The following is a 22731-nucleotide window of genomic DNA, read 5'->3' on the forward strand; positions in this document are numbered from 1 at the left end:
CCATCATCAATATCATTTATAAATACAGAAAACAACAATGGACCCAATACTGAACCCTGAGGGACTCCACTAATAACATTAGTTCACGAAGAGCAGTGTCCATTGATTACTACTGTCTGTCTTCTCACACTCAACCATCCCTTTATCTATAGCAGCAATTTGCCTCCAATATACTAATGCTTGAAGGCATATTGTAATGGTAAACAGTACTATGGCTGTATCTTAACATAAAATGTGTTTGTTGGTGATGAAATTAACTTACAAATGAAAGAGTGGAGTTAAAAAATTTTTTTTTTTAAGTTGGATTATTTGCTCTCTCAGAATTGGAGGGGGATAAAGTCATGATTTTTTTCTCATATATTCAAAGAGAGCACAATTTTAGATATTTAATGGTATTGCTTATAATTAAATTCCTTTTTCAAATTACCAGGTGCTAAAAACTAGACTAGCTCTTAGATCCACTGGACAGTATTCAGGATTATGGGATGCAGCTTGTAAAATCTACAAGAAAGAAGGATTACGGTGCTTTTATCGGGGTTACATTCCTAATCTGATTGGTATCATTCCATATGCTGGTATTGATCTGGGAACATATGAAGTAAGAGAAAACATTATTCACATTATCAGTTTTTCTTATTTATGCAGTCTTTGAAACTTTCCAATTTACAACTTTTGTAGCAAAAGTAATGTTCACATTTATTTTAAAAACAAAGGTGTACTGGCCAAAGAACACACGACATAGCACAATGCAAATTTCAGAACTCCACTGCAGTAGAAGTCTATAGCCACATTTCATAATTAGCCAGTTTGAAACTTATGTTATCATCTTTATGGTGTTTCCTGCTCAAGAATCCTCTAATAATCCAAATAGATAGCAGTCTATGGGAGTGCCACACTGTGTAGCAAGTAAGGGAATAGTTTGCAGCTCTACATCAGTGCTTCTAGTGTTGTGAAGTGTGCAGTTTGAGGTTTAGCATTGCCATGTTACATGACATTTTTCCATCAAGGACTAATCACAAAGTTAAGGCTATAATTTCTTGAGGGTCTTGATGGTCTCTTCATTGTGGGCAGGAAATTGAGTAGGTATCCCAGGAAACAGTGCCCGTAATTTTTCAGGTGTAGATGGTGTTTTTGTTTTGCATACTTGCCATCTCTTCAGATTTATGACAGAGAATCTGTCTTATTGATTTGTTTCGACCCATTCTGTCTTACTGTTTTGACGTAGTTTTATTCCATATCTTTGCCACAGAGTATAAGTATGGCTTTACTGTTAAATTCTGAACTTTTTAAAAATTTCTGCTTATTTTTGTTAATGAATTTACTGTCAGGTGTGCCAGTCTGTTGTATAACTATATGGAACTCAAGAAATACTTATCTTTGCTAGCATTTTATTATGCTTTGTGTGTGGCTCAAGGGTAATTAACCATTTTCTTCATTAAAAAGGAGGCAGAAAACATGCACAATTTTTTCAGTGTATTATGAAATCTGGAAAAAGGTAACACACCTATGCTTTCTGTACTCTGTTCATGTGATTTTTCAATTTCAAATGGAACCATATGAGCACTTTCCAGAGTTATCAAAATGGAAAGTGAGGTATGGAAAGATCACTAGTGAGGTATTGACTTGTTTCCAAATCCAGTTTATGAACCAAAAGAAGTTTTGAAAGAAGACAAATTGGATAAGGTAAAGAAAGCCAACATGAGAACTACGGGAAAGTTCAGGAAACTTTTACCAGTCAAAAACAGTTTCCCAGTACTGCATTCTTGGTAAACAGATGGTTTACCAAGATGGTGCATGTTATTGGTAGTGGCAGTAGAAGTCGATAACAGTGTATTGATTAGTTTTTTCTTATTATTAAAAGCAGATTATTGGATTTCATTAGTGGGCTGAAATTTACTTATGGGTAAACCCTCCCTCCAGACTACCTCAGTCTTAGGGTGTTTATCCCCGCCTCCTACCTGCTGTTTTAACCTGATACGAAATACTTATCTTTGCTAGCTGGTTAAAACACTCTAAGACTGAGGCAGTCTGGAGGGTGTACCTGTAAGTAAATTTCAGCCGCGAAGGCATTATACTCATGAACTCCAATAATCTGCTTTTAATAATGAGAAAAAACTAATCACTACATTGTTATCGACTTCTACTGCCATTACCGATAACATGCACCATCTGTTTAACAAGAATGCAGGGAGAAGCTGTGGTACCGGGAAACACGTTTGACCACTAAAAGTTTACCGTGGTTCTCATGTTGACTAACAAATTAATTGTAATGGTAAACAATTCTGTGGCATTATCTTAATATAAAATGCATATGAGATTAGTGAAACTTAGTCCTGAGTCTGGATTTGAAAAAATTGCTTGCTTTTTTGAAAAAAAGATCTCCTTCTTTCCTCCTGCTTACAGTTACCTGATCTCCAGCTTTTTGAAAGTCAAGAGTTTGGCAGTGGTAGTTTTGTCTTTCACTTGGTCAGACTTTTGAAGATTCACATGATGATAATAAAGCACTTGAAAGGTTCTGTGTGTGAAATACAAATATAAACTTTTACTGCAAGGGTATTCTGAAGCAAATGAAATGGTGTGTGGGTGTGTGTGAAAGAGATAATTGCCATTATTCATTTTGTTCTGTGTAATTTTAATTTTAAAATAAAAGTGATCATTCCTTCTTTCTTTGCTTCCCGTGTTATATTAAAAATGGGAAATTATATTTCTTAATATGTGGTCATTGGAAGGTCATGCCTATTTTGAAACTTGTATTACTTGATTAGTCTGTAAGGTAGAGCCATTACTGTAGTGGTAACTTTTTTTGTTTCATTCCAGATTAATAATAGCAGATAAGCTAATCATAAGTAATATAGCCTAAATTGCTTCAAAGTATGAAGTATGCAGGTTCTGTGGTAGCTGTGCCGAAATATTAATATCAGCCATATGATGCAAGGAAGCTTTTGCTACACCAGGCTAAAAATAAATAAGTAAAATAAAATTATGCTAGTATTAGTAACGGCAAATTATCAAAGAAAGCAAGCTTATATAGCATCAGCCAAAAAAAAATCCCATTTATCCAATAGATGAGTATGCTCACCAATAACCTGATTAACTGTGTCCACTCGGTTATATCCAACATTGTTCCTCAATCCCATCTGACTGCACACTCTACCTACCCACACTGGTATAACAGTGAATTAATACATAAAATTAAATCCAAAGAATTCTATAGAAACAAGTATAAGCAATCTGGTGACAGTTGATACTATGAAATATTCAGCCAACTCCTCAAAGAAGTGAATATTAAAATCTTACAACATGTATACAGAGTCAGTCAGGATAGTCTGCTTACTCACAGAGATATTATGACATTCTCAAATTTCACAAAGTACAAGAATATAATCAGTAGAAAGTTACAACTCCATAATGCATGTGGAATTCTCTTATCGAATGAATTCAGTATTGCTCAAGAGTTTGCCAAACATTTTTCCAGAATCCAAACAAATGATTCATTGAGACTTGCCTCATTTCCTGACTTGACACCTGTTAAAGATGATATCCTCGTGAACCTATTTATAACAGATGAATATTTAAAGACAGTATTAAAAAGCATGAAAAATGACTATACTAGAGGTCCAGATAACATTCCTGGCTTATTTTGGAAATTGACTGTCACTACCTCAAAACACCTCATACTTCAGATCTTCAACTTGTCTCTCAGGCTGGGGAAGTATCCTAAGCAGTTTAAGCAGGTCAATATAGTTCCAATTTTCAAAAAAGGTGATAAAAAGGATGCAACTGATTACAGACCCATATCCTTGCAAAACAGCCTGACTAAACTCTTCAACACAGCAGTACACAAACATTGCTTCGAATTCTTCAGGCCTTTCATTGATCAGAATCAACATGGTTTCTGCAGTGGCAAGTCAGTAGTCACAAATTTGCTTCCTTTCTGGCAATACACCTTTGAAGTTCTTGATAACCACCTTCAAGTTGATGCAGTCTACACAGATATATCTAAGGTATTTGATAAAGTGCAGCACGAGCAACTTCTGGAAAAAACTTAAGCTATATGGTATCCATGACTCTTTGCTCTCATGGCTATGGAGCTGTATTACGCATGATTCCTCAAACATTATCATCAATCAAAGAAACTTGGACAATTTAATACCACTAAGTGTAGCATTCAAAGCTTCCCCCTAGGTCCTCTACTTTTCATTGTTTTCATAAATGATCTTCCTTCTTTTATCTGCATCTCCAATGTTCAAGTTGCTCTCTGTGCAGATGATCTTAAGATCTACTCAGCAGTGAAGGAAATTACCGATTCTCAACAGCTTCAGTGCGCCATCAGTAAATTCTCTCTGGCTACCTCTGAATGACTTGTCTGCTAACACCTCAAAGTGCAAAGTAATCTCTTTCTCATCCTGCAGATCTCCACAACTAATAAATATGGAGTACACTAACTCTGTGATCATCAAAAGGTGTCATTAAATTAACGACTTGGGAATTCTCTTTGCCAGCAGGGCTAAATTTGATGCCAATGTCCTTAAAATCGGTTCCACTCAAAATCCCGACATACCAATTTGTATTTAAAAAAAAAAAAGAAAAAGTTAGTCTATATCTCAGAAACTGTTTTTGCAATAAAAAATGTTTTTCATGTAATCAAACGGCCACTATAAACATTAAAATTTTCTTTGAACTCATGGAACATGTACATTGCAGTTATGCAAACAGTATATGATAATGTTAATGTTTTATTTCATATTAATGAATAAACAACACACACTTTTATATATATATATATATATATATATATATATATATATATATATATATATATATATATACATACACAGGGTGTCTCAAAAATATTGGTACAAATGTTTAGGGGAGATAGATAACATCTAAAGGAATGCGAATCGCATAGGAATCCATAACTGGAAAGTAGTAGCAGAGGCACAAGAAGCAGAAATGACACAAGACAGTAATTAGTGGCAAACATTTATTTGACATAATATTAACAATGATGTACAAGATGAATGCATTTCATGATGTTACAACAGATGCACGAAGGTTTCACCATGAGACGCGATGCATGCATGACACCGACGCAGCATGGATTGGCGGACACGGTCAAACACACCTGGAGTTTCTTTGACAGTAGCAGCAGCGCAGATGAGTCTCGCCACGATATATTTGAGGGCCCCCACAGAAAGAAATAAAGGCTCGATAAATCAGGTGAGCATGGGAGCCAGACAACGGGTCCACCACGGACCCGTTGTCTGAAATGGTCACGAACACACCTTCCATAATGGGCAGCCCCCCCCGTCATGTTGAAACCAAATGTTGCATCTCACATTTGCTGCAACATCGTCAAGTAACCCTGGTAGAACTTGTTCAAGAAAGTTCCGATATTTAGTGGAGTTCATGCGGGATGGTAACAGGTATGGGCCGACTAAGCAGTCATCGACCATACCTGCCCACACATTTATTGCAAAGTGATGTTGTGCCGCATGGGGGCGCACACCGTGTGGGTTGTCTTGAGCCCACACATGAGCATTGTGCGGATTGAATAAGCCTTCCCAAGTGAAATAAGCCTCATCCGTGAACAAAACATAGGCTGGAAAATTCAAGTCTTGAACATTTTCTTGGAGAAACCACTGTGCAAAAGCCACATGTGCAGGATGATCTTGGGGGAGCAGTAACTGAGCCCTTTGGAGATGAAAGGGATGTAAGGAATCATCGTGCCAGACACACTGTACACTGCAACGAGACACTCCTAAGGCAGTGGCAACGGCACGTGTGCTGTTAGTAGGATTATTCTGGACGGCATTCAACACACTTTCTTCCATGGGGGGAGTTCGTCAAATGTGGTCTGCCCGCACTACTCCTGTTACCTTTAATGACCCATAATTGCACAAATTTTGATGCACATGCGCAAACAAATGGTGGTCCCGGTACATGTCTGTCTGCGAAGCGTTCTTCATAAATTCGTTGAGCAGCTCGTCCATTGCCCTCTGTTAATCCATACACTAGGTGCATGTCTGCCAGCTTACAGTTTGTATTCAATGCATGCGGCGACTACTGCTTGAATGAGTAAACCAGAAATTTTCCCTCTCGCAGACTGATGAACAGTGCCGTCTACCAACTTACGGTGACATTTCTGGTTATGGGTTCCTATGTGATTCACATTCCTTTTAGATGTTACCTACCTCCCCCAAATGTTTGTACCAATATTTTTGAGACACCCTGTATATATATACACACACACACACACACACACACACACAGGCAGGCCTCGATTAATTCATGCCGCGAGCGCCTCGTGCAAAACGGAAACACGTTAATCGAATATCATAACCAATAGGAAAAATTGATTGGTCCTTGACCTTCTGGAATGTCCATAAAGAATTTTAAAAATACTACCTTTTAAATAACTTTTTAACTGTATATAATGTAAAAGATAATGAAAATAATTATGGAATTAAATGATTATTGCATAAAACAGCAGTTCTTAAACTGTGCGCTGTGGAATATTTTAAATTTTCGAGGGAAACACAGCGATACTCGACATTTGTCGGACACCGCGTGAACTACTAGCTCCAGGTAGTTCACAGTTTCAGCATTTCTTATTAAGTTGTTTGGACCTAACTACTAAACGAACCTGTTAGGTATTTCTTTTGGTCTGGGTGCGCCTTGAAAAAATTACTGAGACATTTAAAGGCGCCGTGAACCGAGAAACTTTGGGAACCTCTGACATAAAATACACAATGAAGAAATTACTGTTGCAGAAATATTTGAACAGTGTTGACTTTCTCTTTTCATCAATAAATTTCAGATTGCTGACAACAATCTTCTCTGGGCAAATAAATATCGCAGAGAACATCAAACCCTTTGTTTGAGGTTCTATGTGATACGAAAGATTTCATCTAATTCTTTTGCCCTTATCTCCTTCGTGGTAACATTTTCATCTGGCTCATTTAAAAATTTGAATTTTTAAATGCAAGTCTGCATTGACTTTACTAGCAGGAGACAAACACATCTTCCGATGGTTGATGGAACACACCGAGGCGTGCAGCATGCAAACGTTTGTTTATTGACCGTACGACTCACGGTAAGCTTAACATGTGATTCAAATCTTTTTCAACTATTGCATAAAAAGAAAAAGATTGCATTAACTGGAAATTTGCATCATGTGAAGTGAAAAGTGGTATTATTTTCCAAATAGCGTTAACTGAATATCGCATTATCGCATCGAACTCGCGTTATGCAAGGCCTAGCTATATATATATATATATATATATATATATATCATGGACCACCATTATGCATATCTATTACATTGGCAGTTTGATCTTAGTATCATTCTGCCATGGCATGGATTTGTTTATGGTTCGAAATGCAGTGGTTCTCTGACTATTATGGCCTCATGATTCACAGGTGCTTAGCACAAGGGGGGGGGGTGCCATTAAATTTCTTTTGATCTGGACTCGTATTTTCTAAATTATTTAGGAATGTTTCTCCAACAGTACCCTATTCTTCATTTTATATGCTAAATTCATCTTCACTCTACTGGTTTGCCAGGCTAATGGCATACATTTTATTTATTTTTTATTTTATTTTTACCTTACATTTTATTAAAGTTTTTACACACACACACACACACACACACACACACACACACACACACACACACACACACACACACACACAGTGTTTCAAAAATTATGGTCAATAATTTAAAGGTGAACTGTACAGATTACAATATGCAAAAAAAGCCTAGTAAACATGGGTCCTTAAGTGAATCATTTGCCAGATATTGCACATTTCTAGTTGGGATCCACCACTGACAAGGTAAACTGTACAGAGTTGGGATCCATCACTGATAACTTGTTTGTTTAGGTTAGGTTATGCTCATTCTCTCCGTTTTCCCTCTCTCAGTGCTCTGAGACGTAGCAGGCATACTAGTACTTGTCAAAGGATAGTCAACATGGAAAGAGGTTACAGCAATGAAGAGTATGTGGGCATGCACTTCACGTATAGTAAAGCCAAAACTAGTGCTCCTATAGTCAATGGCGGATCTTGAAAGAAAATGTGCATTATCTCAAATGGTTCATTTGCAGCCGATGTTCACTGGGACTTTTTTGCCTATTTTAGTTTGTACTTTTCACCTTTAAATTATTGACCATCAATTTTGAAACACCCTGTATACACACACTAACAGTATACAATGAGTTCACAATAAGCCTACTGACAGTCACAGATTAAAATTTGCAAAACATCATACAATTATAATCAAACGTTTAAGTATTTTAATAATCTTAATATACTTCAATAATCTTAATAATAATACTTAAATAATCTTCAGTATTATAATAATAATATGAAATTGGGATATTTTTTCATGGGGATATTAATCAGGGAAATAATCTTAAGTATTATAATAATAAGAAGAAAATGGATATTTGGGGGGGGGGGAAGAATCTTTTCCTGTTACTCCTTTCAAAATATCATGCCAACGACCATGGTCATGCCTAATGTACTTGTCAAAGAAATTCGCAAAAGTACAGCTAATAACAAATAAATACCTATATAATTACAGTTTTAGTTATGCTAATAATATTTATGACAAAGTTATGCAGCTGCCAAAATACATTACTCTAAATTTTCATATTCTGAAAGTATTCTTATTTCAAGTTTTTTTAACTTTAGCATTTCAATGCTATTCCTGTAATTATTGCCTTATACAAATACTGTACCGAAATTTGACTTAAAAAATTACCAATTAAATGCAGTATAACAGAGTAAAATTAAGTCGTTTTTATTTGCTGATCACATTTTAAAACTTTGTTTTTGTAACAGAAAACACATGATCTTCAAATTGAAAGAGGTATTTGTCATTAAAATTATTTTTTATATTCTTTCTATACAAAAAAAAACAACCATATAAGGTAAATTTTTACTTACTTTAAAACTAATAAATATATAGAATTATTCATATATTTTTACAATATAGTAGATACTACTGGGATTTTGGGCCAGACCCCCTTAAAATTACCAGCAAAGCATTCAAAACACTGGAATTTATCAAACAGAACACCTACAAGTTCAGGTGCCTCCGTAGCCAGGTGGGCAGGAGCGGCAGTGCGTAGCACACGCTTCTTGATTAAACCAGGATTCGAGCCCGTGACCACCAAATACAGAGGATGCAGAAAGGTCAGGGAATGACCACCGCACATCTTTGGAGCAATATGGCCTTAGTCGCTAATGCTCCTAAAAACCAAATAACAATAACCTACAAGTTCAAAAACTAGTGATATGCTGTTATCCTTTATAAAACTATTGTTCTGCCAATTCTTGAATTCAGATCAATCCCATCTGGAATCCACATATAAAGACTTATAGAGAAATCAGAAACCTTATGCTGTTTTGCCTCTACTCTGCTACCACTTACTTTATGAAATTCAGTCCATTGAACAGATACAGCAAATTAGCAAATTACTCTTATTGACTTTTTTGACAACTCCCAATCACTGATGAACTCCATCCACAAGTTTGCCTCTTCTCTTGAACTGCAAAGTGACTAGCTCTCATCTAGTTGTAGTTTATTATTATTATTTGTTTTACCAGTAACTTAACTTAATGCATACCTCTTTTGTACATATGATTTTAATGTTTGGATCTATATCAATGCTTATCTTATTGTTGGATTCCTTATTATTTTTATCAACTGTGTTCATTGTTTTGCTTTCAGATATACTGTTAATGGTTACCTGTTGTGTATCTTGTTATTGGTTAAAAATATATATATATATATATAGTTTGTCTAGTTCTTCCTTGAATTTATTGAAACTGTCTACTTATACAACAATGGATGGAAGCTTGTTCCAACAATCAATCACCTGTTGGCTGAATGCAAACTTCCGCACATCCTTTCTACAACCATCCTTCCTCAATTTGAATTTGTCCCTCATGTACATAGTCTGAGCAGGAGGTGTTGGTAAGTAGATGACATGCAATCCAAAACCATTAAGAGATGCCATAGAAAATTAATAACAATATCAGTCATTGATGCTAAATGCAGTCAACACCATCTCCACATCCATATCTGAAGAAAATGTTCAGACAGTTGAAAAGGCATTCCAGTAAAGCCACAGAAAAATCCATACTGTGGAAACAAAATAAAATATGCTGCATAGAAGATTTTAATGAAAAATCCTAGTGGAGACTATAGAAACTGCATTACAAATCTGTCAACATAACTGTGACAGATAGTTTGCACTTTGTGTGAGGTATACCTAAGAGGAGTTTGTGGAAGCTCTTGAAATATAAAAAAAATAAATAATAATGTGCTCATCTGGGTGGAGGACTGCCCTGCTCATTCAACACATTCATTTTCACTTATGTTTGAGACAGTGCATTCAATATGGAGAGGTTGTGCAAGGCTCATGGGGTAGAATTTTTCTCAACATGGTCTGTGCTTGTTAACAGGACAGATTGCTTCTGCAGAGATGGAATACACTTAAATGGAAAGGGTGCAAGAATATTTGCTGATGCTATCGAGGCAGTGTTAGGTGGGTCGGAAAACTACTAGCTTCGGGGGGGGGGGGATACACAGACTAAAAGGTTAAGTGGCCGCTGGCTGGCAGAGGCAAAAGTGATTCTTGCTTCTTGCACTGCTTCTATTAGAATGAGCAGCAGCCCAGAAAGGAAGTTGCTGGGGATTTCAGGAAATGCTGGGAATCATGAAACAAGTAAATACATGGACTGTTTTAGAGTAACTAAGAGAAAGAACAGGTGTGTGTATACTTGCATGTACACCAATGCTAGGAGTATAGTAAATAAATTTGATGAATTTGAAGTGCTGGTCAAGACATCAAAAGTGGATATTGTTGGGATATCAGAGACGTGGTATCACACAGATATAAGGAATGCAGTATTGGAATTTGGTGAGTACAATGTGTACAGGTAAGATAGACATGATAGGAAAGGAGGAGGGGTTATGCTGTTAGTTAGGAAACACATAAAATCTAAGGAAGTGCATCCATCTGACATAGATGGATAGAAAAATATTGAGTCAGTGTGGTGTGACATAAGCACTGGGAAAGCAAAAATGAGGGTAGGAGTTTATTATAGGCCTACTGACTCTGATAAGTACAATGAATAATTATACAGAGAAATAGTAGGCCAGTAAATCAGAGTGTCTTATAATGCGAGATTTTAATTTCCCAGATATTGACTGGAATTTGTGGATTGGCCAGGCCGACCGGGCTAGCCGAGTGGGTAAAGTACCTGCCCGGCAACCCAAGGTCGCGGGTTCGATTCTCGCCTCGGGCTTGGATCAAAGTACTGCAAAAACCTTGGGAGGTGCAATATGGCCATAGAAGCCGATGCGCCAACAACTACCAAATCAATCAAATGTGGATTGGCCACTCACACACTAGCAAGGCTTTTGTGGATTTCTTGGATGATTGTTTTCTACAGCGGCATTTTAGAGAGGCAAGTAACAGAGGGAGTAACACTCTTGATCTCATTATCAGCAGAGATTATTCATGCATTAGGAATTTACAGATAAAGGAGCCACTAGGTGGCAGTGATCACAGTGTACTGATGTGGGATTTACTTAAACGCAACTACCATCAGGGATAAAGGGAAGGGTTTTTGTTTTCGTAAAGGTGACTACATAGTGGGCATATTATTAGGGTCAGGTGCCACCTGTGGTTTCCGACATCTACGCCGTATGTTCACTCTGAAGGAATACAGTACTACTGTAAATGTCAGAAAAGTGTTGTGTGTTGTATATGACATATTGTGTTAGGTTCTGTTGTGTCCTAGCATTTGGCCGCAGGGACCCTGGTGGGACTCCATGTTGCCCACACACACCACTAGGAGGTAGCCAGACTGCTCATTATTCTCTGGCTTGTCTCTGCCAGGGTCGCCAGAGCTTCCTGGACGGAGACAAAAACAAAAAAAAAAAAGAGTCGAGGAAGTACAGAGAGGCATGCAAGAAACTAGGGTATAGCTAGACTATAGTGGCCTCAGAGATTTTTTTACATTCTATACACTGGGACCAACAGCAAATTCTAAATGGGAAGCATTCAAGGAAGTAATCTTGGCAGCTACTGGGTTTTTTGTTCCAACTAAGAAATACTGTTTTAGGTGTAGGCCCAAATGGATGTCAGATGAACTAGTAAGACTTGTGGCAGAGAAGAAAAATGCATTGGATGCATATAAATTATCAGGCGACACAGAAGCCTGTGCTAGATATAAGCTAATCTGTATTCAAGTCACCAAGGACGTTAGGCAAGCGAAGGCAGATTATGAGAAATCTTAGGCAAAGGCTGCAAAGAAAAACAGCAAAAACTCCTTTACTTACATAAACTCTAAAAGAAAGGGGATGAATCAGATTGGTCCACTTGATATCCATTTGACTGTAGATTATCATTCTCAGATAGCTGCCAAACTAAATGAGCATTTTGCATCTGCATTCGCACATGAGTTATTGAAAGAGGAAAAGGCCAGATGTTTATCAAACTCTAACAAGGAGTTAAATGATTTTGTAATAACTGAGAGCAAAGTGGAGGGGAAATTGTTGAAGGTAAACATAAGAAAGACACCTGGGGTAGATACAATCTATCCAGTTATATTAAAGGAGGCAGCAAAGGAAGTAAGCAAATCCTTAGCCATAATTATGAGAGCATCCTTGAACTCAGGGGAAGTCCTCATGGACTGGAGTTGTGCAAATTTATCTCCAATTCACAAAAGGGAATAAAGGGAGACAAGAGTAATTACAGATCTGTTGGTTTGATTTCTGTTCCAGGGAAAATAATGGAGTTACTGGTTAAAGAAGCATTGCAGAATCATCTAGACAAGACTGCAGTAATAATTCAGACACAGCATGGGATTTAGGAGAAGATGCAACTACCATCAGGTCTTGTCTGACAATTTGATTGGCTACTATGATGTGGTCACAAAGGAACTGGATGCAAAAAATAATTTTGATATCATATACTTGGATTTCAGAGAGCTTTTGATACTGCACATGGAATACTGGCGCCTCCGTAGCCAGGTGGGAAAGAGCAGCAGTGCGTTACACGTGCTTCTTGATTAGACCAGGGTTTGAGCCCGTCACCACCAAATATGGAGGATGCGGAAAGGTCAGGGAATGACCACCGCATATCCCGAATCAATATGGCCTTAGTTGCTAATGCTCCTAAAAATCAAATAACAAACAAACAAACATGGAAGATTACTGTACAAATTGGATCAGTTTCGCATTAAGGGCAAGTTGCTACAATGGATAAAAGGATGGTTCAGTGGGAGAAGATAGAGAGTGGAAATGAATGGATTCTGCTCTTTGTTGGACTAATCTTATTAGTGGTGTTCCCCAGAGTTCAGTGTTAGGTTCATTATTGTTTTTTGTATTTATCAATGATACTGATGAAGGTATGTCAAGCTTAATGTCAAAGTTTGCAGATGATACAAAGGTTGGCAGGATTCTTAATAACAGTAATGGCAGTGTGCTGTTGCAACAGGATTTGGAAAAGTTGGGCAGATGGGCTGAGAAGTGGCAACTGAAGTTTAACGTTGACAAATGCAAAGTACAGCATATGGGTAGCAGTAACCCCCAGAGAAAAATACCAACTGAGTGGGTTACACTCATGGTAGTGAAGAATGAAAGAGACCTTGGCATAATTGTGCAGTCAGATATGAAGTTTTCTGACAGTGTAGACAGGCTGCCAGAGTAGATAATGGGTTCTTGTCAATAACGTACAGGAATTTTGCTAGCAGGGACAAAGAGGTGATTATCCCCTTATATAAGGCAGTGGTCAGTCCACACCTTGAGTACTGTGTACAGGTCTGTGCGCCTCATTTTAGGAAGGATGTAGAGTTGCTAGAACGAGTACAGAGGAGGGGAACAAAGGGGTGCTCTTACAAAGAAAGGTTCAAATTAAGGCTCAAAGAAAGGTTCAAATTAAGGCTCAAAGAAAGTTCTGCAAATTGCAGCCTCTGGAGACAAGGCACCTGTGAGGTGATATGATTGAGGTGTATAAGGCCTTGAATGGATTGAACAGATTCAATGCTGATGGGGTTCTTTCTCTTGCTCAGATTACAAACCTGAGGGGGCATAAACTGAAATTGAGGAAATACACTTGTAGAATTAAGTTTGGAAATTTGCCTTTAACCAGCTGGTAGTTGATTGCTGGAACAAACTTCCATTGGTCATTTATGGAAGTTGATAGCTTAAATAGATTCAAGGAAGAAGTGGACAAACGTTTTGAGCAAATGGATGGGTAAAATGGTAAGGGATTTTTTTCTTTTTTTGGCTGATGCTGTATAAGCTTGCTTTCTTGCATCGTATGCCTTTGCTGAAGTATGTCGTAATTTTTGGAATGTTATTTTTCTCATTATTCTCAAAATTGTTAAATAATGGCTGAAAAGTAAAAGACTAAAATTCATAGCTAAAAGCAAACATTTACGTTTGAACTGAACTGCAAATAATAACAAACCTCAATTTTATCAAACATTTATTCCATATACATTAACTATCCTCAATAAAAACAAAAAAAAACAAAAAAAACCTGTGTACCAGGCTATAAACAAAAACCAAGCATTGTTGTTTAATAGCCCAGTGTTTGGTCAATGTGCCAGCAGAATCAGGCGGTTCATTTCATTTCCTTCTATTTTTGCAGCACTTATTTAATGATTTCCTAACACATTCACTTTGTCGACATGTATAAGGATACAACAGTAACTGTGTGCAGTGCTGCTTATAAGTCATGGCACAGCACTCAATTGCCATATGCTGTCGCTCTTAAGCAGTCAATATACAAGTGGCATTTGTTTTTTGCATGTGTTGAGGTTACTTTATGTACACCAGGGGTTCACATCTGGTTAGTATGGGCTTGGCATACCCAGGGTCCTGAGCCGGATATATCTTTCTTGGTGATTCCCTCCTATCTCTCCCCCCCCAAGCTGTTTTTCATGTGGATTTGTCAAACCACAGGCACAACAATCATTCATACAACTAGGTAATCTTGTAATAAATGAGAGTAAAGTGGAGGAAAAATTGTTGAAGATAAACACAAGAAAGGCACCTGGGGTGGATGGGATCTATCCAGTTATATTAAAGGAGGCAGCAAAGGAGGTAAGTAAACCCTTAGCCATAATTATAAGAGCTTCTTTGGACTCAGGGGAGGTATAGCTTCAGTTATAATCTTCACAAGGGTTGTTTTCCTCATAAACCAGTATATTTTAGTTAAGTGGACTTTACAAATGAAACTTGTAAAGCCCTAATAATATATTTTACCTAATAATTCTTTACCTATGTAAACTGTAGAAGGAAAGGGATGAATCAGATTGGCCCACTGGATATTGATGGTTCAATTGTTGATGATCCTGCTCAGGTGGCTAACAAACTAAATGAATATTTTGCATCTACATTCACATATAAGGGGTTATTCAGGAAGGGGAATGCCAGAGTTAAAGTAAACTCTGGCAGTGAGCTAGATGTTTTTGTAATAACTGAGAGGAAAGTGGAGGAGAAATTGTTGAGGATAAACATAAAAAAGCCACCCGGGGTGGATGGGATCTATCCAGTTATATTAAAGGAGGCAGCAAAGGAAATAAGCAAACCCTTAGCCATAATTATGAGAGCTTCTTTGGACTCAGGGGAGGTACCCATAGACTGGAGATGTGCAAATGTGATCCCAATTCACAAAAGAGGATCAAAGGCTGACACAAGTAATTATAGACCTGTGAGTTTAACTTCTCTTCCAAGAAAATTAATGGAAGCACTGTTTAAAGAAGCACTGCAGGATCATCTAGACAAGACTTCAGTTATAACTCGAACACAGCATGGTTTTGTTAAGGGAAAGTCTTGCCTGACCAATTTGATTGGATACTATGATGCAGTCACAAAAGAACTAGGTGCAGGGAATAACTTCGATATTATATTTGGATCTTAGAAAGGCTTTTGATACTGTTGCACATGGAAGACTGCTGTACAAATTGGAGCAGTGTGGCATTGGAGGCAAATTGCTGCTATGGATAAAGGGATGGTTGAGGGGGAGAAGACAGAGAGTGATAATCAATAGACTCTGCTCATCGTGGACTAATGTTATTAGTGGAGTCCCTCAGGGTTCAGTATTGGGTCCATTCTTGTTTTCTGTATTTATAAATGATATTGATGATGGTATATCAAGCATAATGTCCAAGTTTGCAGATGATACAAAATTGGCAGTATGGTGCTGCAACTGGATTTGGAAAGGTTGAGCAGATGGGCTGAGAGGTGGCAAATTAAGTTTAACATTGACAAATGTAAAGTACTACATGTGGGAAACAATAATCCCAGGGCAATGTATCAACTCTGTGGTACTACACTGACAGTGGTAGAGAATGAAAAGGACCTGGGCATAATTGTGCAGGCAGATATGAAGTTTTCTGAGCAGTGCAGACGGACTGCAAGAGTAGCTCATGGTGTCATGTCAATGATATACAGGAATTTTTCTAGCAGGGATAAGGAGGTGATTATTCCCTTGTATAAGGCAATAGTCAGGCCACACCTTGTGTACTGTATACAGGTCTGTAGGTCTCATTTCAAGAAGGATGTAGAGCTGCTGGCACGAGTACAGAGAAGGGCAAAAAGATTAGTGAATGGAACAAAGGGTTGCTCTTACAAAGAAAGGCTTAAGTTTTGCAAATTACAGTGTCTGGAGACTAGGCACCGGCGAGGGATCTGATAGAGGTGTATAAAGCCTTGAATGGTTTGAGCATGCTCAATGCTGATGGGATTCTTCCTCTTGCTCAGAATAATCACCTGAGAGGGCATAAATTCAGATTGGGGAAAGACAGATGTAAGAAAGATGTGTGGAAATTTGCCTTAGCCAGCAGGTAGTTGGTTGGTGGAACAGACTTCCATCCCTTGTTGTGGAAGTTGATAGCCTAAATAAATTTAAGACTCAGCTGAACAGGTATTTTTCAAACAAATTGAGGGATGAAATGGAAGTGTGTTTTTTTTTTTTTTTTTTTTTTTTGGCTGATGCTGCATAAGCTTGCTTTCTTGCATCATATGCCTATGCTAATGCTAAAAAAACCCAAACAATCCTGAAGAAACATGCCCCGAGTGCCACGATCTATAATGATCAACGATTCTCTGAGTGATTTCTAGAGTGTTTTTCTCAAAGTTATAGTTTCGATCCATTGTAAAAGTTTTGTTACATTTCCATTAATTAATAGTAAATGTAGTGTTATGAATTGTAAGTTTCGGAAAGGAAAACAGTCTTTCTTTTTTCCATTAAACTAACATACTAACTTTTATACCTCTTGATCACTCTTGCAGCACTGCTTCTTCCCTACTCCACCAATAGTAGAGCCGATAAACCGGGAGAAATCTGATGGGACAACTTGTAGTGCTAGTTTGTTATGGCTGCCTTTTCTATGTGCTCTGTCCCATCATCCTAATTATTTCAGTTTTCTGATGATGGCTGTGGAATTTATGTTAAAATCGAAATATATCGAAGTGCGCACCCATGATGGTTTTATACCCTGTAAGTTGTCAATGAAACTATGTAAATATTTTGGAATTAAGTAATGCTCATCTGCAAACCTCTAAGCCTAATCACATCATGGCATGTAGTACTGCCAAGCCTAGCGTATATATGCAGACAAACCTGAGCGTCATACCCTGCTGGCTTGCAAACAGACAGATGCTCTCCTCTGGCTAAACAACTTTGTTGTTTAGCCAGAGTTGTTTAGTTGTTTTAACCTGCATCTCAAGGATAGGCAATATGTCCTAATTATGGATCAAAGGAGCACAATCAACCTGATTGCAATGCTACCATTCCTCCTTGCTCAAATTACAAGGATAACCACCCAGCTTTCTCCGAAATATGTGAACTATGGAAGCAAGGTGAAAAAAATACAGAAATATAAAGTGGAGAAACAAAATCACATATTCAGAGGCGAGACGATAAATATTCAAATCAGAGCCAAAGCATGCATATGCTAGCTACTCTACTCACCATTTCAGGCAGTAAGTATTCAAACAGATGTTATAGTTCTTCCTAATATATCTATCACCAATTGGATATGTTCCATGATCTCTACTCAGTTTTTCTCTATTCATCATAATTTATTTTTTCTATTTAAAAAAAAAAAAAAATTAAAAATAAAAACTTGGGATACTAGCATGATTTTCTGTTATGTGTGGTTATTTCATAGTGCTTTTGTATTACTAAGCTAATAACAGTATCTTTCAATAAGATTGATATGCAAGATTTTCCATGTACAGCAACTCACCGACTTAAGTAATGGTTGCATTCTGTGGGATGCTACGTAAGTCAGAATTTCCCCCATGCTTGTACAGCATTCACAACTGTGCTTGCTGAATTGATTGAATCAAAAAAGAAATGTTCAACGAACATGTAAATAAAATTATTTATTGTATTTAATCAATTTTTTATCTCATGTGCAGGAAAAATTACAAAAGCATGCAATTTTGAAAAATTTCAAAATTATAAAATTACAAAAAAACAGAGGAGACAGGCATAACGTCAATAAGTTCTACCTCGAGCATTGTTGCCAGAATCAACGTCTTCAGCTGATAAGTATGTCACTGCGAGGTTGAGAGCTGTGGAGATTTAGAAGGGGTCGGCCACTCAACTTTACAAAAGAACATATTAATGGATGACTGGACGGTGGCTTTTTTCTTTTCATCATAGATTTCTTTGTAGCAAGCAAGCATATCATCACCCCTCTGTTAACTTTTAAGAATCGTTCGTTGTGAGGATCCATCTTCTCAGACCTCGCCATTGCCATCTCTCTCTCTCTGGTGATGAAGCGTCTCAGCGCCTCATTTGGTTCATCTTGAACTTCGTCAGCATTTTCTTCTTTCACTATTGCTGCCTGCAAGTCAATAAGTTGTTCGTTAGATAATTCCTTCTCTTCTACTTCTATTAATTCCTTCACACCTTTAGCATCAACCTCCAACTGTGAAGTAGCTCTGCAACCTTTACAATCTTATCTGTAACCTCTTTGTATGATTTGTCTTTTTCAAATCCTTCGAAACCTTTCATGTGCTGTGGGCATATTTTCTTCTATGTTCCATTTAAACAACTTTTAATAATTTCTGCACAGGCCTTATTAATGTTTAAGATGGCGTGGTAAATATTGTAAGATTTCCAAAAGTCTCAACGTAAAATTTTTCACATCATCTACTGCAGACAATGCCTGAGCAAATGTGTGTAAATAGTATGCTTTTTTAAATTCAAAATAACACCCTGATCCATAGATTCAATGAGTGCAGTCGTGTTTTGTGGTAAAAATGACTCTCGCGTTCGAATTGAAATCATCTAGATGTGTAGGATGTCTAGGAGCATTATCTAATAGAAGCAAAATCTTGAAAGGAGTGTTGTTGTCTTTACAATATTTTTCAATCTCTGGAATGAAGCAGCATTTAAACCAATCCTCAAAGAGAGAGAGATTGTTATTCATGCTCTCTGGTTCAATTGGAAATGCATGGGTTGGGTGGCTTTATTGATTCCCTTAAATGCACAAGGATTTCCAGGATGGTACACAAGCAGTGGTTTTAATCTGTAATCTCCCACAGCATTAGCCCCAAGCAAGAGTGTGGCACTGTCTTTTGACACCTTGAAACCTGGCATTATATTTTCCTCTTTGGCAAGATATGTTCAATCCGGCATTTTTTCCAATACAGAGCAATCTCATCAACATTAAAAATTTGCTGCATTGAATAGCTGCCTTCATCAATAACTTTTTCCAACACATCACAAAATTTCTCTGCAACTGCAAAATCAGCACTGGCAACTTCACTGCATAATTTAACGTTGTGGAAACCAGCGCAATGCTTGAACCTATATACTTGAATACAGTATTCCAAGTGTGGTTTAACAATAGCCTTATATAATGGGATTATGATGTCCTTATCTCTACTAGCAAATGTTCGATAAATCATCGATAGGACACCATGGGCCTTCCTTGCAACCTGTCTACAATGCTCGGAGAACTTCATGTTCGGCCATATCATAACACCCAAATCCCTTTCCTCCACTACTGGCTTTAGTTCAACTCCACCAAGTGTATAAGTTATTTTGTTGTTACTTTCCCCAGGTGTAATACCTTGCATTTTGCTGCATTAAAGCATAGCTGCCATTTTTCTGACCATCCCTGAAGTCTATCTAGGTCACTCTGAAGAACCTCTCCTTGGAGGTGATCATTAACTACTCCATTTGCAAATTTAGACATTCCACCCTCTATTCCTTCATCGATGTCATTTTTGAAAATCAAAAACGAGAGTGGTCCTAATCCCTTTCATCAACCCAATCTGAGGAATAACCATTTATGATAACCCTCTGCCCCCCCGCCCTGAAGCAATCCGGCTATCATCTAAGGATTTTCCTTCTGTGGGACTGAGTCAAATGCTTTGCTGAAATCCAAATAAACAATGTCAATTATTCCCTAAATCCTGCTCATGAATTACTCTGCCAAAATAGTTAACCAGATTTGTTAAACGTGATTTTCCCTTTACAAAACCATGTTGCATATCCCTCAGACTTTCCTTTCTATCTAATGATCCTGAATTCATCCTTGATCATTGCCTTCATGATTTTCCCTACTACTGAAGTCAGACTGACCAGTCTGTAATTTCTCACTTCATTCTTAGAACCGCCTTTATATATTGGAGATACATTGGCACTTTTCTAATATAACAGAATCACTCCAGAGCCCAGTTATGCTCTCATAATTAGCATCAATGGTTCTGTGCACTGCCTTGCCACCTCCTTTAAGATTATAGGGTATATTCCATCAACCCTAGGAGCCTTACTGGCCTGTAGGCTCAAGTTTTTTCTCTAAATAATTATGTGAAATTTCAATATCATTTATATATATTAAAACGCTTAGGTATGCTGCCCAAATTTTTCACCTGCTAATTGTTGTCAGCACTCGTTCATGCGGTTCACCTCACATGACCACCATACCTGGCATTCTTTATTAATTTTTGTACTAATGTTTTTCGACTGAAGAAAAGCAACCTGAAAGCTATTGATGTATGTTTATTTTATCTGTCTTCAATTTTAATAAACCATTCTAAGTTTTAAGAAGTGTAAAAATGGCTGAACAGTGTGTAAAAACATTTGAGAAAATGTATAAGAAATGCTAATGAAACATTAAAGGGTAGATCTAAGAGACCAAAACAAGACTCCATGACTACTAAAACGGACAGAAAACATTGGAAATGAGAAAATGGGCTAAACTCTGTAGGACTAATCAAATAGAAGTTGTTGTTATTTGGTTTTTAGGAGCATTAGCAACTAAGGCCACATTGCTCCGGGGATAAGCGGTGGTCATTCCCTGACCTTTCCGCATCCTCCGTATTTGGTGGTCACGGGCTCGAACCCCAGTCTAATAAAGAAGCGTGTGCTACGCACTGCTGCTCCTGCCCACCTGGCTACGGAGGCACCTCAAATAGAAGTACCGGATGTGAATAACCAACAGACTGTAATTAATACGGAAAAGCATGACATAGGAATTATGTGTTACAACTGTGAGTATTACAATTCAAGATATTGTTGAATTACATCAAATAAATACACTAAATGCTGTCAAGGTTTCACTTGACCTACTGTCTAAGATATCTAACCTATTACAAGAGCTGCTTATGGAGGATATACGTGAAGCAAATAACTACAGAGAACATAAACGAGAGTACAACTAAGCAGTGCCTTCTGCCTTCTTTCTCAACAGTGTTGAGAAAGAGGGCAGAAGCCTTTGAAAGCTTCAGTTAGTATTTTAGTGCTTTTAACCTAGTATATTTTATTGCATTTTAAATTCGGTATTTGTATTATCATCTTGTATATTTACTGTATATCACAGTTGTCTTATTTTAAAATTGCTATCATCAGTAATATGGTATTTTGTTTTGTTTGTAAATAAATTTATTGTAAATATTAAAATTTTAAGAATTTGGTTTTTCGTCTTTCGTTTTTACTTCAGTGGTTGGTGAGAAACACTAAAAAATCATAGTATAAATGTAGTTATTATTTATATCACACCTTGCACCAATATAACATTGAATCAAAATCAATAAGCTACTAAGATATATCTTAAAAGACATTTGTTAACAGTTCACTGATTGGCAGCGAAATATTAGCATTAGTTGAGCCATATGATGCAAGAAAGCAAGCAAGCTTATACAGCATCAGCCAAAATAAAATCTGTATAAGGCCTTATACATCTCGATCAGATCACCTTGGGTGCCTAGTCTCCAGATGCTGCAACTTGCAGAACTTAAGCCTTTCTTCGTAAGGCACTCCTTTGTTCCTCTTGCCAATCTTGTTGCCCTTCTCTGTACTCGTTCTAGCATATGCAGCAGTTTTGTTTTTTTAGCTTTCATTTTTGTAATTTTTATTGCCTTTGTATTTAGGATTATCAATAAAAAAAATTGTTTGTTTAGAGCTTGAAGAATATGTACTTACGAAGACATGGCGTTGATGATCCTGGTGTCCTTATTCTTCTGGCATGTGGAACCGTTAGTAGTACGTGTGGACAGATTGCTAGCTATCCTTTAGCATTAGTAAGAACTCGCTTGCAAGCACAAGGTATGTTTTATAGTATTAACAGAGGCTTGTTCTTCATAAATAAATGTCACCTTATATCCAGATATATGAGCTGTTAAAAAAGTCCATTGCCATAGGAAATAAAAAAAATTTTTAAAAATTATTTAAAACC

General features: G+C 37.3%; 1 protein-coding gene across 1 annotated transcript in view; it reads left to right on the forward strand.

The window, feature by feature from the left end:
• The window catches only part of LOC150089485 (mitochondrial adenyl nucleotide antiporter SCaMC-like), a 279984-nt gene that overhangs the window by 222746 nt on the left and 34507 nt on the right, over positions 1-22731 (forward strand). The window contains exons 8-9 of the mRNA XM_090368618.1: positions 431-598; positions 22457-22601. Coding sequence (XP_090224744.1) covers positions 431-598; positions 22457-22601 — 313 coding nt within the window. The remainder of the gene's footprint in view (positions 1-430; positions 599-22456; positions 22602-22731) is intronic.

The sequence above is a fragment of the Mastigoproctus giganteus genome, chromosome 2 (assembly GCF_048544385.1).
Source record: "Mastigoproctus giganteus isolate SK-2022 chromosome 2, ASM4854438v1, whole genome shotgun sequence".
Taxonomy (NCBI): domain Eukaryota; kingdom Metazoa; phylum Arthropoda; class Arachnida; order Uropygi; family Thelyphonidae; genus Mastigoproctus; species Mastigoproctus giganteus.